The sequence below is a fragment of the Melozone crissalis genome, unplaced genomic scaffold (assembly GCF_028551555.1).
Source record: "Melozone crissalis strain CALT ecotype California unplaced genomic scaffold, PUWL_Pcris_2 ptg000019l_1, whole genome shotgun sequence".
Lineage (NCBI taxonomy): Eukaryota > Metazoa > Chordata > Aves > Passeriformes > Passerellidae > Melozone > Melozone crissalis.
Genome location: NW_026535797.1, coordinates 29,745,240 through 29,764,454, shown reverse-complemented (window position 1 = coordinate 29,764,454; position 19,215 = coordinate 29,745,240). Strand labels below are relative to the sequence as shown.

General features: G+C 43.3%; 1 protein-coding gene across 3 annotated transcripts in view; it reads right to left on the bottom strand.

The window, feature by feature from the left end:
• Window positions 1–1,611: 1,611 nt before the first annotated feature.
• The window catches only part of ARID5B (AT-rich interaction domain 5B), a 114,359-nt gene continuing 96,755 nt past the window's right edge, over window positions 1,612–19,215 (bottom strand). For all 3 annotated transcript variants that reach the window (XM_054277011.1, XM_054277010.1, XM_054277012.1), the window contains 2 exons: window positions 9,745–9,943; window positions 1,612–5,848 (listed from right to left, as the gene is read on the bottom strand). In XM_054277011.1, the coding sequence (XP_054132986.1) occupies window positions 3,698–5,848; window positions 9,745–9,943 (2,350 nt within the window). In that variant the 3' untranslated portion in view covers window positions 1,612–3,697. The remainder of the gene's footprint in view (window positions 5,849–9,744; window positions 9,944–19,215) is intronic.

The window sequence follows — 19,215 nt, the reverse complement described above, 5'->3', positions numbered from 1 at the left end:
TATGTGATTGGGAAACTATTGGCACATAATACAGTATCAAAAGCATTAATAAGTACAATTTGGAAAACATACAAAAATTGAGTGTTTATAGTTGGCTCAGCTTTATTTCTGGTAGTGTTTAAACTAATGCAAAGGTTACTCAATAACCTTTTAAATGGGAAACTATATAATATTACTGGGCCATTTTTATATATACAAATCATCACCTTACAGAGCATATAGGCTACATAACTTGAATCACAAAAAGTATACAATATTTACAACAAAAGAAAGTTAAAAAAGTATAAACAGCTAGTAGATTATGCTGCCATTATTAGAACATATTTAAAACTGCGGGACTGGGGGGAGAGGGGAGGAAGAGGAAGAGAACGAGCGAAATATCAACCACATGTACAGCAAACAGCACCCATGGCAGCACTGCCAATGCCACCCGCCTCACACCAGTGCAGGAAGTCCCACTGCTCATCAAAGTCAGCACGATGGCAAAACTGGCCCAGCTGTGCCCTCACTGACCACCACAAAGGAAGCGAGCAGGCGGCGGGCGCGAGGGACCCCATGCTGGTCTCTGGAGGTGGCAGCCCCACGTCTCCCCAAATGGGGCAGTGCTGACGGCAGAGGCAGCACAGCACTTGTGCCCTGCTTGAGCTCCAGCTGCTGCCAAGCCAGCTCCTCTGCTGCTAGGACAAGCTACTTCCCAGGCTTGAACCCACTGGGCAAGCTCTTCACACCAGGCCAGCTCACAGCCACAAAAGACCTGCCACAAACTGCTGCCCTGCTCCCACCCCGCCTGGCCAGGGGCACAATCACACTGGGAATCAGGCCCTAACTTCCCATATGCTTCACGAAGCCTGGCTCAGAGTGTGGCCAGAAGCTACACACGAGCCGTTTGCTGCTGGGCCTCTTCCTTTGGATCTCACAACCTTTAGCATCCCTAATGCATCCTGGACATAGGGCGTTTGAATTGCAACATTTCTTGGAACTGGCTCCTAGTAAATAGATTTATGACTCTATTGCCAATTAGATTCTGCAGTTTCCTTTACAAACCTACCAATAACAATGGTCTGATTGCACAAAGAAAGGCTTGTGCAATTTCATTCAATAATAAGGCCCCTTGAACTCAAACAATGCAAACAAAGCCCCATTTAAGACATTGAGGGGAAAAAAAGACTTTTCAGCCAATGAAGAATTCAATAGTCTGTTGAAAGATTTCCAAGATTTCTGTTAAAAGAGTTCTTAAACAAATAATGCACCGCTTCTGCTGGGGGTTTATGCCACCATTTCTTTTCCTTAGTCCTGACGTTTTGCCCAGTATGAGCTTCCCCAGCCAGCAGTGGCCAGTCTCCTCAAGGGACAAGCGACGAGCCTTCCTTCCCACTCCCTGTCCCCCAGCCCTGTGCTGCCTCAGCATGGCTCCAAAAAGCCTACCAGCAAACTCCAACAGGACATAACCAAAAGGGACGTTGGACACTTTGCATAAACAAATGCACAACTCCAGAACACACAACTTAACCAAAACAAGGAGAAGCATTTGCTTTGCCAAACACACAACAAGCTTCTGTTCGCGTTTGCTGTAGGTTTTTATATTCTCTACCCCGTTTTCCCCCGCCCTCCTCCCCCCCATCCCCAAACCCCTGACTCTTACGTGATTCAGATGTAGTGCAACTTTACTAGAGATGTCCTCCACACTGCGACCTCTGCCTGGATGAGCCTGCGGTTCTGTTTCCTGTATGACTTGTGGAGCAGCAGGATACCCTGCACTGGCACATCAATGTTCCAAGTTCTACTAGTCTGTTTATCAATCAATTAAATATAGTTTTACCACAGGAATATAAAGTATTTAATTGAAGAAGCTGGATTTGTAACAGTAGACGAGTATATTATTCTGGTTTCCACCTTTGGATATTAAGTATGATACATTATATATTGTATTTGGCTTCATATCACGGGAAAATTTAATGACATGCCTAGCATGCAAAGTGTTTCTTAGTAGTTTATCTTTTCATATCAAGTACACTGTCCTTGAACAGTAACTGAGATGGTTTGAATCACAACCAATTTTCACACTGTATAAAGCCTCCAAGTGACACTTTGCTTTATCAATGTCTGTGCTCAGCTACGTAGTGGTGATGTCCTGCAAAGTGAGTATACATCCACAAGGAAGCTCTTTCATCAGGAAAATCCAGCCTCTCCCTGCCATGCCTGGGCTTTCCCCCTGCAAAAGGATGTGCAGGGAGAGGCCGAGATCCCCGTGGGAGCGTGCAAGGACCATCCCAACCACTGCACAGAACCCCCTTACCATTGCGAGGCACAGAAACAACCTGTAAACCTCTGATTCAGATCCACACTGGCTGCTCTCACAACTTCTGAAATTCTCAACATTCACACAAACCACAGATCTGTTTTCTGCACTCTTTTGTCATTCAGCAGCTTGAGCCAGGGAGATTTTGTTTTCTAGACCGTTTCTCTGGTAGGCAGGAGGGTTTCACAGCCTAGGTAAGATTAAGTACAACGCTTGACAAATTCACAGACCACGATACAGGAAAGCAAAGCTCGGAGGGAGGGGAGAAGCAGCCTAGGAGCCATCGAAACAACAGGAGGAGGGTGAGAGGTGCTCAGCACCTCACAGGGGTGGGCCGTGGGGAAAGGAACCTTGTTCGCATCCTTGCACCATAACATCACCTACAGTATGTTTATAACCATTAAGATTAATCTGAACCAGTTGCTTCAGTTTGTAAACAGTAAACGTTACGACAAAAACAAAACAAAAACGCTGCTCCAAAGTATAAAGAAACTGGAAAAATTACAAACACGTAATAAAAAAAAGAAAAATTAGGACAGCCACAGCCTTTAAAAAAGTTGCAGATAAAATGATACTGTTTAATTTAAAAAAAAATAAGAACCCAAAACAGAAAAACAAACACAAAGAGCACAGAATATACTGGACAAACGAAACTATATAAATTATTGTGACCAAATGTGACACTGGTAGTTTATGAAGTGGATATGTACAGTCAAATTAAACAGTGTTTACCATTCTGTTCTAATAGTGTTAAAATGAAAAAATCTATTGCCGTTTTACTATACATTGCATTGATTGAATCTTTAAAAGTCAGGAAAAGTTACCCAAAAAAGCACATCCACTGATTGTACAGATTCTCGGCCCACTTCTCCTTTCCAGGTTCATCTGAAGTCCTTGACTCATTTGCAACAATGCACAGCCTCCGGTCCTTGGCTCAGTGGAAGGCAAACACAGCCCTCACTGGGGCTTCAGTGAGCTCAGGACTGGGCCTGCGTTTCCACGGCTCCCTTTGAACATCTGCTCTTACCATGTTCAAGTCCTTTCAGAAAACACATACGCAAAATCCAAAAAAAATTCTTTTTTTTCTGTGTTTTTGTTTCTCTCTCCTTTTTTTTTGTGTGGCTTGTTTTTTTTGTTTTGTTGGCTTTTTTTTTTTTTTTTTGGCTTGGTTTTCTTTTTTTCAAGGGCGGGGATAAGGGATGAGGGGCTGATGTGGGAGCCAGAATTAAAGAAGCAGTCCTGTCTCCATCCAACTCCAAGATGCTCCTCTAGGCGGGATACGACTGCATCCTGGTTGACAAAAATACAGATTGCTAAATCTGCAAGACATCGTCACAGGGGGAGGAATGTGGCTAACTGAACTTTCTCCTCAGACCTTTCTTTGTGAGCGAGGGAGGTTTACAGTTTTGTGCTCGGATGTACAGAGGATAGCTGGGAAGGTGGGAATGCAGCTTGAGGGTTTATAGCAGCTAAAGGATAAATGCTGTTATGCAAAAGGTCACCGTAGGAACTTCCTACAGGTGCTGCTGCAGCTAAGTGTCTGTACAGTTGCTGGGAGTTTGCAGGGGACGTGAGGAATTGTCTCTGCACCATGAAGGAGTGAAGAGCCAAAGGCTGCATTAGTGGGGATAGCATGGTCTGATTTTTCAAGTACTGCAGGGGATGAGAATACCCGGGTGGGAGGCGATTGTTCAACCCCGTGCACAGGCTTCCCGGATACAAGCCTGGGAAGATGGGGGCTGACAGGGGAAATTTGTGGCTTTCCAGCATGCTGCCAGAATGGAGGCCATGCACTGACTTGCTACCTTCCCCCTCTTGGTCGGGAACCTTCTCTTTCACCGGGGTCTCCTTTGGTAAGTGAATAGGAGAGACAGCTCGGATTTTTTTTTCAGAAATAACTTTGTCCAAATCCTCCAGGCTCCTTTTCAGAGGCCGGGCAGCCCCCACGTTTTGAGGGCTCGTTCTGCGGCTGATGATAGGATGCACCATCCCCTCCATCTTCCTCAGGTTCTCCAGCCTCTGGGCCTGCTGCTTCCCAGACCTGTGGAGCAACTCGCTGTGTTTTTTTGGGGCTGTCAATGCCATAGGGGACACACGGCAAGCTTTGGGGTTACAGTCTAGGCTCACCGCCTGGCTGCCTCCAGCCTGGAATGGGGAGATCCCTTTGCATTCTTGCTGGGCTGTGGATGAGTGAGGGAGACTGGAGCCTGGAACCTTTGCAGTCTGTTTGTGTATGCTCTTTGGAAGACTCAAATCTGTTGGCTGATCATCTGAAGAGGCCTCCACTGTTGTCTTTTTTTCTTGCTGATGCAAAGACGGCCGATAATTTAAATTTAGTTTTTCTTGGTGTTTGTGTTGAGTAAAAGTAGAAATATTTTCAGACTCTCTGAACATGTCCTGGGGGAGGTACTTTGATGTCTGTTCATTATTAAGGTGGTGTTCTGTGTGCCTATAAAGGCTGTGCAGATGAGGTGATGAATAGAAATCTGCCAAGAAAGTGGGCACATGGGAGTGCTGCAGTGCCCTTTTCTCACTCATTTTATCTTTGCAGTCCTGGATATCCAACTTCGGTAGGTATGACTCGGCAAGAGAACTGAGGTGATGTTTTGAAAAATCACAGCGCTGAGGATCCGGTTTACTTAGCATGTCATGTTTAAAAACATTATTAATTGACTTCCTTTCTTCCTTGGTTTTAAAACTCTGTACATGTTGTATGACTGAGGGCCTATTAATTGCTACAGGATCAGAATTAGGGGCATGGGGACCTTGCGATACGCCTGAGGACAGTTCATCTCTGCTGCTGAGTTTCTTTTTGCTGATCAAAGGTGGAGGAGAACCATAAGGATAGTTACACGAGAGCGTGGCCCCGCTGACCTGTGACAGCAGCTTCTTCTTTGCCAGGGGTGACATGATGCCTGGATTACCTTTAGAGTACAGCAGTGGTGTGTAACTGAAAGTGGAGTCATCGTTCATGGACCCGGGCAGCTCCTTTTCCTTAAACATGTCAAAGTTCTGCACCACCAGGACTTTGGGTGTTTGCTTTAGTGCATTGTGGATATCTTCATTTCCCAGCTGGTCCACTTTCACCGTGCAGTTTGCGATGTAATCGGCCATCCCTGGCAGTTTCTCATCTTCCATGTCACTCTGAGTGGGCAGATGGACTGGGAAAGCAGTGAAGGGCATTTCTGGATGTTCACTTTCCAGGCTGTCAGTAAAAGCTTTGTGTAGTTTTTGTTCAGGCTTTGTGTCTTCCAGGGCATCCGGTGAGGGGTGTAATCGTTTTGTGACAGTGGCATCCAGCACAGCGTCTTCTTCCTCAGGCACAGAAACACTCGAGAAAGAGGACGAGTGCTGAACCTCCTCCTTGGCTTTCTCACTGTTGGTGCTGTTTTCTGTCATGTCTGTCTTCTCCAGAGGCAGTGTCCGAGCAGTCTCTGGTAAAAGAGATGGAGGGCCTTGCATAGGTTGTTTCACCTCTCCCACTGTAGGATGTTCAGGGAAATTCTTCTGGTCTGCTGATTCTTGATCCTTCTCTTGTTCTGATGAAACCTAATGAAATGATTCAAGACACAATAGTAAGAATGCAGTATGTTCCGGCAGCCTGTTTGTAAGGTTATACACAGTACGCTGCTGGCTACTTTTAGAGAAGGACTTGCCAACCACCTTGCTGGCATGTGAAGGCTCTAACATCAGGTACTGGACTCTAAGAAACAGAAGTATCTCCAGGAAATATTAAAAAATACACCATCCCTGTCAGAGTTACAATAAAGCATTTCCAAACAGCAGATGGTTGTAACCTGATGAGAGGCACTGGTGGCTTGATCAGATAGCTAAATGCTGAGGTTATATACTCTTTTAAAATTAATTAGGTAAATGCAGAAGAGCAGATTTCCTGACACAAACAATAAGGCTATAAAAATTTCTCCTACCAGCCAACTTCACCCAAGAAAACCACACTATTCCTACGCTTTTCCTTCCCTAAAGTCTCTCCCTCATAGCTATCTTAAAATTCAGTGATCACACAGGAGATCATTCACACCCAGTTCTGCATTAAAGTGTGAAAATGATAGAAATGGCATACTAGAAATCCCTATTGTAGGCAGCAAATCACTGCCACAGCTTAACTAGGACACACATTTTTTTATTAACGGATTGAAATGAAGTTGTCAACATTCAGTAAGTGTGTGTGTGCCTGCTATTACAAACATGGCTTTTATACGTTCTCGTCAATGGGACCGTGGCTCGTTCTGCTCCCCCATTAATACAGCGTGTGTGCACAATTCCCACTATTCATCCCATTATGTAGCCGCCTGAACTGTGACCCGCAGAGGTCACCAGAGCATCCCATCTGCGATCCAGCTGACTGACAGCCCTTTTCAAAACTGCTGTCACTCTCCTCTGACATGTCATGGTAGAAGACAGTCATAAAACAGCAGCATTGTGCGACTCCTTTATTATTATTGTTTTCTTTCTTCCTTCATTGTAAAGATAAGACGCACTGAGAAAGTTATCATCTAAATGCTGCTTTATGGTCTGTCGCAGGAGCAGGGAACTGGAGACGGTCCTAACGAATCTAACCCTCTCAGAGATTTATTTCTTCACAGCTGCTTTTAAATATTCCTGTCTGTTTGGTTGGCCTATTAGTTACAGTGTCTGTTAGTCATCCTAACTTCTTTTTAAACTCAGAGCTGACTTTTGCAGCCAAATACCATCATTAGGTCCTTTACAAAGTACCATCACTAGTCTCTTGAGCTTATAAAATTACAGGCAAATACCAGACAGATGAGCAAAGCAAGGAGGAGAAAAAAAAAAAGAGAATCATACTTAATAACTGTACATTCTGCTCTTTGTTTCTGTTAAGCAATACTTTGATTGAAGTTTCAGCTATTGTGAGGAAATGTGCAGTCTAAGGCTAATAGCATTTTGTCTGGTGTCTTGTTACACTGACAATGTCATTGTGATGGCAGGAAAACAGTGAAGAGCACAAAGGCAAATGCAATCCTAATAAATTAAAGTTATATTCTCTCCCTGCATACTTCTAATGGTGCATGAGTTGAACATGCAATTGAGACCACCACACATCTGTAACTGGATTATGCTTTTCCAGCTCACAGTTTCCAGGCCACATGCAGAAATGGCTTAAGTGGGGACGTGCCTACACATTTATGTGGTGGCTATAGGGCTCTCCCTCAGAGCAATACCCCATCACTGCTGTGCCTGGATGAGGGCCCAGGAATGGGGCTCCACTGCCAAGGCATGGCTGCAGTGCAAGAGACAAGCAACCTTCTGCCTGGCCCCAGCACACCTGGATTTTGCTCCACCCAAAGGAGCTGAATGTCTCCAGCCTGCTACCCCTGTTAAGTGCCACATCCTGGGCATGGAGCCCTCCATATGGCAAAGCACAGATGAGTTCTGGAGCCCTACACCCACCCAGGGGTGAAACATCCACCCTGCAGCCCCTTCACTGCTCGGGCTTTGTGTGATCACTGACCTGTATGGTGACTAACAAGGAGGTCAAGATACTTAATAGCCTGCCTTGATCAAATAGGGGCAGGACATGTCTTCCACCCCAGTCAGGGAGAAGACATTAATTCTGCTATAAAAGGTACCATTTTACAATAGGGAACTGCCATAATTGTAGATTTTTATTGTCTCGTCTAAGCTCCCTACATTTCCGATAAGTGCAGCTTAGGAACTCTTCCTGCAATCCATACAAAAATAACTTCAGTTTAAACAGCAGGAAGTTTGAGATAGGGAACAACAAAAGCAAGGAAATTCAAAGTGAAGGTTGTTGCTCTGTTGCTGACTTGTTATGCTGGGCATAGCAGCAGTGGTACTGATAGTGTGTAATGTGTCTTCCTGATCCAAGACCCTCAGTAAATAGTCAGGGATGAAGGAATGACAAGGGAAGGGAGCAGAAGCTTTCACTTCACTTCTTGCTTTGGGCAACTTGTCTTGCAAACTTCCAGTGACTGAAGCACGCTTGTGCACACTCTTCTCTTGATGTACTTCTTTTTTTAAATTTTACCCAAACAGGGCTCTCCCTACTTTAAAATTACAATGTAAGAAAAAAGAAAAAGTCTTTCTGGGGATTGCTCTTAAATTACATATTAATGGTACTGTTATTTAAAACACAAATTCTTCTTTGGATGAGAGATTAAATTGTCCTTGTAAACTTAACGAGGTAGTGGGACATGAAACCCCAAATTGTCTGTTCTCAAAACTGGGTACATGGAATCTCAGAGGCATCTGCATTTACAGGACCTGCATTGTTATTTTAAAACAATGAAGAGGAGGATTGTTGATAGCTGACTCAATACAATTTCCAAACAAGTTTAGAACCAGGACTCCTGTACCTGCCAGACGCAGTGAAGTCAAAGGAGCAGCCATAGTCTGCCGAGCACGTCATGTGTTTCGACATTCTTTAAATACTTACTTTCACTGCAACGCCTTGAAGGCTGCTGTGACCTGGCAGACTGAGTCAGGAAAAGCAACATGTTTTGCAGGGGTTGTGTGTGAGGAGCTTCACCACCTCCTTCACATGCGGTGCAAGTGGGGCACAGGAGAGTGGGCAGATGTGCAAAGGAAGGTGCTCAAATAACACTGGAGCAAAAACCCCATTGATTTTGCATCACTTAACAACACTTGAAATTTACTCTTATTTGTAGACAAATACGAGTCCTACCATCAATCTTACCCTGTGCTGTGAACACAAACTCTCTTCTACAGGGCTGTTCTATGCCTGCAAGTAACGTGGCTGTATGTGGAAACTGGGGCCTGCCCATGTGAAGCAGAGGGACATCACAGGAACCTATTATGTCTGAACAGGAACCTCAGCTGAAAGCCATCTACTGCTCGGGAGAGGGAAGTCGATCTCAGGGCTTGGAAGGTGGTTCCCTCAAAATGTGACCTTTCAGTTCAAAAAGAAACTTAGTATAATATAATAAAAATCCTAGGGAGCAGTATGTTTTCTCACAGTCATGCATACATCTGTGAGCACAGAAGGGCTGATCTAGAGGTTACCATTATAAAAATCAGCTGTGTCCAACAGTTACCACAGTATTATCAACAATATTAGAGGTTCCTGCACCCTATACTTAGATTAGGAAATAACTGTGGCAGTTGTGTGGTTTCCCTTTGGCAGCTGCTGATCTGTTAATGGTGACCACTGTATAATACAATGAGCAGAACTGGTACTAGTCAGATCCAGAGCTTGGTCCTCTGCCATCCCCACTGTGCAATATGGAACAAATTGGCTGCCATTCGCAGCCCAGCAAATCCCAGCACAGATAGCATCACAACAGCTGAATTTCCATTGCTGAGCAAACTAAAAGGCCAACTGGTTGGAGTTCTCCTGTTTAAATTATATATTTTATCACTGGATTTCATGTGATTAAAGCTGTGCATTTTTAATTGAAAAACTGAAAAGCAGGGAAGCAACAGACCTCAGATGCATCTTGGGGTTTCTGTGAATTATCTTTTTCCTTCTTGCTCTTTTGGTTTTCATTTTTGATGCGTTTTGTTGCAGACACTTTTGTTTTTGCTTCACTCTCCTGGGAACCGTTATCCTGTTTTCGAGGTTTCACTGGAGGCAGTGGCTTATCTTCCTCTCCTTTAATAAATCTTTCATATGGCAGGATTAATCTAGGGGATTAAGGAACAAATAATTGATCAGGTTTTGCTGTTCTAGCAAAGAAAAAATGTATCTACTGTGAGCAGTTTACTTAATAAATCCATTTTCTTCCGTGCCATAAAAGTAACAGTTTAAACTCTACATCTATAAATCCAAGTATAAGAAATCAATTTATTTGGCAAGATTATAACGTGGAATAAATTCAGTGGAGTTAAAGAGGTGGTGTGGATTAGTTGTCAGCAACTTCACAGTGGCTTGTATGGCTACACCAATTTGTACCAGATGAGAATATCAGCCATTATGTTTTAGACTGATTAAAAAAAAAATTTCCACAGTTTATTTTTATTTTCCCTCCCCGACTTTAACAGCATGCAGCAAGCCCCAGGAAAACACCTACAAAGCCACAGCCAACTTGGTAACAGCTACACAATTTCCAGGCTGCTGGTTCCCCTGACTGCAAGGGCGGGTGCCAGGAACGTGGCAGGGGCCAGGAGAGCTGGGCTGCAGCAGCCCTACGAGGTGGGCACAGCACCCGCCCAGCCTCGTCCATGCAAGGCACCCATGCAGTGACAGTCACCAGAGCCTTTCTTTAGGAAGAAGGGGAGAAGAGAAGAGTTAAATATGAAGGAATTCTACACTGTGGAGCTGTCTGCCACAAAGTGCACGAAATTGCTTTAAAAACACAAGGAAGAAACACAAACAAAAAATATCCTCCCCTGAAAGCATCAAACACACTGAGTTTTAATCTCTCTGTTTTCCCTTTGCAATTCTTGATCTGAAAGGAAAAATAACTGATATAATTAAAAGGGATGGATTGCATTACAATCTCAGTTTCAACTTCAGTGATTAAAGTTTTTATAATGCATTTTAGTATGATTAATGACTCACTGTGGGATTAATATAAGACTCAGACTTTAAAAATATGAACATTAATACAGCAAACATAATCTGTTAAAAAAAAAAAGACAAGTTGACTCTGTTAAGAAAATGTACTTTGCTTATAAACAACACAGATCTACTGAAATACCAGGAATCCTTAATTATCTTTAATCTAAGACTCCAAGGCAGAAACCTCTTTGGTTCAGATATTCGTTTGTTATCCTAGAATCAGTTTCTAAGCATGCAATTTTGATTTACATACTTAGATGTTCAAACACAGTTTGGGCTTAAGAGAGCAGAATTAGATTGCTCGTGATCATAATATTTTACATTTTAATAAAATACAACATAAATTATGTTAAAATATAAACCTAATTTATGCTATATTAGAAACAAAATTCATTAACTGAGCATGCTCTGACATGGTATGTGCAAAGAGGCGTGAATAATACTTTCTAGCCCTGAATTTGGCAGGGCTCCAGTAATGAAGCTAAGCAGAGCCCACAGGGAATATTCATCTTCAGATCCCATTACAAACTGAGTTTAAACATGTTACAGCTGCTAAAACTGGAAACTGCTCCCTCTATGCAAACTTAGCAAAATAATACGTAGTTGCCAAATACCTGCTTCCCACTGTAATATTACAGGTAATGTTTATATAAAAAAAGCATAACTAAGCAGAAGAAGAAAAAAATAATCCTGTTCATACTTGAGGCTGCTACATTTCATTTGCAAAGCACAAATATTGGTGAAAACACCGAATTCCTCCCCATGCTGCACAAAGCACTTTGGACTTCACTTACAGGCAAGGTTGGGTTTCACACAGGGCAGTGCCGAGGCTGCTCTGCCATGTGTTAAGTATTTAAAGTCGCTTTTAATAAAAACACATTTTATTACAGTAATTGTTAGCACTGCGAGGGGAGTGTTTGACTTTGTTTTGTTTCCATGGGAACGCATCGCCCATTAAAAATCTACATATTCCATCCATAAAGGTTTCAGCCGCTGTCCGGTGCCTCATAGGGGACAGGGATGCTCCCAGCCTCAGGAATGAGCCTTTCCCTGGAAGATGCCGAGGGATTAACCCAGTGACTATGGCCGGGCCAGGAGCAAGGCCTGGGCCAACATGATTAATCACTGCTCGCGTGCTCTCCTTGTAGGGTAACACGGGACCCAAACTCCTCCTCCTCCTGCTGCACCTCACCAGAACTCATTAGCCTGGGTGCTAATTAGTAACTGTGGCTTAAATTTCCTTTTCTGATCTTAAGGGTTCATGTGGGAGTACAAGGTTTTCATTTTAGTTATTTTTCACTGAGCTCAGCAGTTGGCAGGCCGACAGCAGTAGAAATACATTTCACATAGCCGGTCAGTGGCCTGGAGCCAGTGGCAGGAAATCTGGAATTAAATGTTTCGTGTATCGGGGAGGCGGCATGACTAAGGTAAAACTGAGTCAAAATACAAGGATGGCTTGTTCTAGCATTTTCCCCTCCTCGTTTCAAAGGAGTGCCGGCCGAGGTGGCTCTGGGGGGCGGCTGGCGAGGAGCCGGGCAGGAACGCGGGCTGCGAGACCCCAGGGAGCAGCACCGAGCCCAGCAACAGCAGCAATTGCCTCTTCACGTAGAGATTTCCGTCGGTTGCAATTTTCACTGAATGTTTTTTCAGTTATTCTGTCATGGTACAACACAATTACCCACAGGATATGATCTTATCATTTGATTATTAGAAGTTTTTATAGTGCAGGAGTAATAAAGCTAATACAGCTCTCTCAACATGTAAGCAGCCGGCTCACATGCCATGAAAGCAGCCGGCTTAGCCAATTTAAGGTCAATATTGCCCAACACCGGAAGAATGCGATCTGCTGTTAGCCAAATAGTTTAGCAGAATGTGACATGTCTGAAACCAGCACAAGATATTTTTTCTTGGTCAAATATTTGCAGTGCAGGTAAGATTTAATCAATCTTTGCGCAAGGAGAGGTAAAGACAACGTCCAAAAAACTGGATCCAGATACCTCAAATGTATCGCGTGTTGGAAACAACAATTATGTTTTCAGTCGCTTTGAACTGTGGCTGTACTTCCCGACGGGGGAGGAAGTATAAAAGTATTCATAAAAAAGGAAAAGAGGGGGAATATTTTGTGGTCTAAAGAATATTTACTTGTAAAGCCTGCGAGAAGACCAAATAAAAGGGTCTTTATCATGATCAAGATTCTAATATTAACATTAATAAAATGTATTATTTATAAGTCAATTAACATAAATAGAATATGTAAGCACTAGTGTATTAAAAAAATCTTTCCACAGGCAGCAGATTTTTAGCAGCATGAGGTTTTTTTTTTTCCTGGAATAATACAAGAATAACATTTTCCAGCCAAGAGCAGAAACAGTAGGGGAGTCTTTGCTATCACAGGGCTTCTTATTAAATTCAGTCACTGTGAAAAGCCAGTCTTTTTCCTTTTTTTTTCTTTTCTTTTTTTTTTAAATAAAGACAACTTAAAATCAATACAAGTTAGATTAACAAATCAGTACTATACTAATCCTGATTTATTACAATCGGCAATATTAAGTTTAATCACGTATAAACTGCTATTAAAAAAAGATTTTCCTTTAGTAAGTCCTGAATTAAATAATAGTGCAGTGTACCGAGTTTTTAGATCTGCATCATCTGATATTATGAAAAATTCAATGTACTTCTCTGCAGCAGATGTCAGAGGTCAGCAAATCTATTACAGTAATGTAAGTAAGCTGGCTTTCTGCCAACCTTTTTTTAAAAAACACTGAAGCAGATAATTTTATATTTACAAATTCTAAAATCCTCCAGGGACTAAATCTCTTTCCCAACAAAAAGCAGAAACTTCACATTAGAGAAATGTATTTCACAGTATATCAAACATGTCTTCATCATTAGCATTTCATAAAAAGGAAAAAAAAAAAGCCCTTAATCTTTATTAGTCAACATTTTTTTTCCAGCTACAGAACTAACAGTACAAGTTCTCATCTGAGCCAGTAATCACTACATGTATTGATTATGCAGAATGAATGACTTTTTTGGCCTGACTCTGCTTCATAGGACACATGAGAGCACATCTATTTATAGGCATGATAAAAAAAATAGTTACAATAATGCAAAGGATCTGACCAGCCCAGAAAGAGGAAGGAAATTAAACGTTAAGGCTGCCAGTTTCCTCTTTAATTCTCCCTACTGTGTATGGATATGACAGGGCTCTGGGCTGGGGAGGAACCATATGCCCAGGACACACAGGGTGATGGAGGGAAGGAGGCAACTCAGCACAACCCCCACAAAATTTTTTTTTGTATCGCTGTTTCAGTGTTTATTTTTGTTTTCTTTCTGGCAGAATAAAATATTTCAGCATGTCTCCCATTGAGATCATTGTACTTTCTCCAGGGATCCAAGCCCAACACAAAATAGGATGCATTGGAGCCTCTCAGCCACAAGAATAATTTTGGAAGGCCTTAAATACCAAAGTCCAGTCCTTGGGAGATGTTGCCCCATTCGCATCCTTGGCCAGGTTAAGGAGGCTAATTGCAACAGAAATGAAAAATGATTTAAATTTGCTCCACCAAATGAATACAGCAACCAGTTAACCCGTGGAACTCACTGCCAATGGATATCTTGGGGCCAAGGGATTAGTGAGATTATGCAAGGATTAGATGCTAATGTAAATCATGAGAACATTAAGCTGTTAGGGCTTCAAAAATGCTGAAAAGGGACAGGCAATAGATCTCTTTAGTAGTAGGAATTTGGAAAACTCTTTTCTCCTGAGCACATAAGGCTATGGCGGCTCCAACTCCTTCCTCTGCAGGCACTACCAGAGCTGGAGGGCAAGACAACCAGTTTGTTCAGTCCAAGAGGGCACCCATCTGCTCTAGGATGTCCTCACAGCAGCTGGGCAGAGCTGCCCACAGCCCCTGCAGCCACAGGGTCTGAGTGCAGGGCTGGGACAGCCCCTGTGGTGAAAATGGGCCCCTATCAGTAACCTCAGTGAGAGAAACCTGATTCTTTTCCCCTAGAAAGTCAGTGGCAAAACCTTCAGCTGTTTTACGGGACCAGGAGGAATGCCTGAGCTCTGATCCCAAGAGAAGTCTTGTCTTTTTTACGCTGTTGCTTTTCAAAAGAATAAATCTTCGAGCACTGGTCCGGTGCAGGCAAGGGAAACAACGTTGAAGGAAAACCTTCAGTGACAATCAGTTGGTGGGGATAACCAGGAGCAGGAGGCAGCTCTCCTGGGCACCAGTGACACATGCCCAGCAAAGAGGGGAGAGGAATAGCCCAAACTTTAAGGTCTCAGCTTGTTTTCCAAAATGGGAATATAAAATACATTCAGAAAATGAAGCAGTGTGTTCCTGAAGTCTGCTTGCCCTGGACTGCATTGTACAATGCAGGGGTTATGAAAGCAAGCCTCACGTGCTTTTGTGCAGAACACAATAGCAATGGCTTTATTTGCATTTGTCTGAAGTACAAAACTGGCATGTATTATATCAGCAAAGACAAAATATGCTGGAGTTCAATTTTCTTTCCAAAGAACTTTCCTTCCTTAAAGAAATGGCTCTTTCATCCTTTCAACAACAACTTTCCTCACAGCCCACTGGGAGTGCTGGTGGGTAATGAGAATGGCTTACTGCTGAAAGGTGGGAACAGTGCTCAGTGCTGCTCTAAGAGAATTCAAAGACACTTCGTTTTAAGTAAACTGGAAATTAGTGACATTACAAACACAGCTGTTGATTTAACTGCAGCGAGGCAAGCTCAGGCACTCCTGATCCTAGGGCTCAGCAGGGGGAGATGAACAACTCCAGTCTTCTGCCTTTGGCACAGATTTACAGCATGGAAAGGAGTCAAAGGAAGGGTGGTGGACACAGAGCAACTTCCCAAGAACACTGTACCAAAACCACTACAAGACTCTGTTTTGGCCATAGTCACCATTTCTGCATCTAAAGGCAGACATGCATTTTATTTGGTAGGTCCATGGAGTCCCTGCAATGCTTGTTCCCTAGGCTCAGAACAAGCTTACAGATGCCAATTTGCATTGTCTGTGGGGTTTCAAAATCCTGCTGACCCTCCCTGGGAGCTCTGAATTACATCTATATTGCAGAAAGCTGAACAAACCATGGGCATTCTCTTTCATGTTAACAGAATCCTAAAGTACAAGGTGGAGATTCCCAGCATTGCTGGGCAGTCTGAGGCACAAGATCTTGGTGCTTACTCACCAGTGCTGCTCCTGCAAAAGAGAATGGCACACACCTCTCACTGTGCAGCACTCTCCTGGGGCTACTCAGCTCCCAGCAGGGAAAAGGGGCTTGTCCCCTGTTCCTACTCCTACATGTCAAGGAATGAGATTGCCATGGGTGACACTGACTCCAAGCTGGACTGCTGGCACCCCCAGGCTCTGGGCACCCAGTCAGTGCCAAGGCACACGTGCATGGTGGGCACACCTGGCAAGGGCCTCTCTGCTCGGGTGACAATGCCCCCAGCAGCACTGGGCAGCACTCAGCATGCCCCAGTTCTGCTGGGACAAACTCCTGGGTAAAAGGAAGGATGTAGGTGGGAAAACAATTCCCCACCAGGAGAGAGATCATCTGCTTGCAGGCACTTAAAGGCACTGCCCGACTGTCCAGCACTCTGCACTCAAGGACTCCCACTGACTCTAGCAATGGCCACTAAAAGTTGCTGAGGCTGAAACCCCAGAAATTTTGAAAAAAAGTGCATGTTCTCAGATGTTTTAAAAGGACAGCTAGGGATCTGTTTTAATGGTAAACAATTACATTCCTCTGTCATCTGATACTTTTTAAATTTTGGGGAGGGGGGAAGCTTTCTGAATGTTCAATAGTTCCTTTGTTAAAGCATCTGTTACTCACATAATTGAAAAGATGTTTGTTCAGTGGTATGCTTGAGAGTACAGTTATTTAATCTTAATGATAAAGCCCTGAGGGCAGAAAATCATAAGTAGAAACCTCTTGTTATTTATCAAAAAGAAAAAAAAACACCTAAACCAAAAACCTAGGAAAATAAAGAGAGAACTGAGACACCTCATCTATCTTCAGGCTTAAATTTGTGCTTGATGGAAAACTATGGAGACAATTTGCAACTTGCGAAGTTTTCTGGGAGTCTGGGACGAGCTGAAGTGTGAGGGGGGCAGGGAAGTGGGGTGAAGACAAAAATAAAACAAGGAGAGAAAACTGTTGCTTGGCAAGTTTTTTTTGAGTCAAACAAAGAGCTAGTTGTAGTTTACAGCATGACATAACATTTGATTAATTTTTGCCTGGGGATGTTTTCACACTTAACAGTGTAAATCAAAACCTTCTATTAATTACAATGTGTATAAAAAGATAACCATAAGCAATTTCATGCAGATGCTACACTAGTCCCCTACTTTTTGTTCCCTCTAACGACTGGCTGCTATTTCCTGCAAAATTCCACTGAAATGCTTACACGTTATGAAAGTTATCCAAACCCTTTAGAAAACCAAACAGCATTTGCATGGAACACAGGGCTCTCCTGCATATTGAATTACTGCACAATATCCTCAGGGTAGACAGACTTGTTAAAGGGAAACTGTGTAAGGGACCTATTTTGACCTGCCTTGTGTTTGTGATCATATATAATTTTTATGTGATAGATTTAGAAAGAAAAATGGCAGAATAGGCTCTGAACTCTATCTCCTGAAGTTAGCCCCCTGGCAGATGTGCAAGTACCCAGGGGCCACACTCACAGTCAGAAGAAAACCCTCTGCAGGTCATTGTCCAAAGTGTGGGCACAGCCACCTGCCACCCCATTGTGAAGAAACACAACCCATCTCACCTGTCTCCTCCTCAAGTTCCAGGTGGCTGTATCTCTGCAGAATACTTTCCCACTCAGCTGCCTTAATTTAGTAAGAGCACAAGGTCTAATAAATCCCTCTCCAGCTGTGTCTGCCCAGGACAGACGGGTTTTTGAAATGCTAGTAACTTGTGAGGGCCAGCACAGGAGACATGCTGCTGAAGAGCAGGACTTGGGCCATGGGGCTCTCTAGGTCCATCTCTGCTGGAGATCCCAAGGGAGCCCAGCCTCCTGCAGCACCCAAAGAGGCCAGGAAGCTACAGGTCTGTGGTACCCTGCAGCTGCCTGCCATGATGGTTCCCAACATGTCTGTCCACCAGAGAAGCCAAGGAGAGCTACTGCATGCCCTGCACAGCACACTCCCCCAGGCCATGTGTTTTTGTGCACAGCCTGTGCATGGGACTTGCTCTGGAGAAAACCAAGATGAATCACAGCCAGACTTGGAGACAGAAAAAGGCCCCAACAGGTAATTACGAATATTTCTGTTTTGTTCAATGTATTTTATTGGGAACTTTTTATACCTTGCCAACAAGCAGGCTGGGTTTTTTGGTTTGGTTTTTTTTGGGGGGGAAGAGGGGAGCAGTGGTGTAGTGTTTACAAAAAATCCCCGACAACAACGTCATCAGCACTGCAGAAAACAGCCTACTGCTCACACCAGAAAGTCAAAGCTGCCGATCATGTGTTTGGTGTAAAAGCGAAAAGAAACCTCAAACCCTGCATGTGAAAACCACATCTGCATTATTAGGGGAAGACAGCATGGGGCAGAGTGCTTCGCAGAAAAGGAGCCGTTTCTGAGGGTTTCTCGATAAGCGAGACAGAGATGCAGGGTACTGACAGGGCTCTGAGAGGTTCAAGGGAACGCTGCAGGCTGAATCAGCTACACCAACCACACACCTCTGCCTCTCTGTGATCGTGAAAGATCATCAGAGGAACATTAATGAAGACAGTAACGACCAAAACAACAACACCTTATAAGCTCTGTATGGTCCAAGTCGTGCATAGAGCAACAGTCCCATGATGGGAAAACATTAATGCTTTTTATATTGGTAATCATCTGTAACATGAGCAATTAAGTACAGTACTAATGGACTATAGCCAAGAGCCTGGTACTAATATTAAAAACTGACAGAGATGAATAGGTTTGGAAGGAAAACTAGGCTGACAAAGACATTTTTATGAAGTGCTTGGGCCTATTTGGAATAACCCAATCAGAGGCAGGTCTAGACCAGCCATGCCTACAGTGACAATAACGTATTCATTGGCATTATATGATGCCTGCTATGCTTTAAATAAAAACACTCATTGCTTCTACTCAGAAACCTGCACTTTCATTATTATACTCATTAATAAAACAGAAGTTGTCTAACGAATATATAATATAACACTTACTGAAACACTGGCAGCCTTGCCTTACTTTAAAATGAAAACAGTTACTGGAAACAGGAACTGTATTAATGATAAATGAATCAGCTGAAAACGCACACAAAACCTTTCTTTCCCTTTTACCAGGGAAACAAAGAAAACACCGCCCCAACTGAAGCACTCTACCTACCTATAGCACACCAGCAGCTACCAC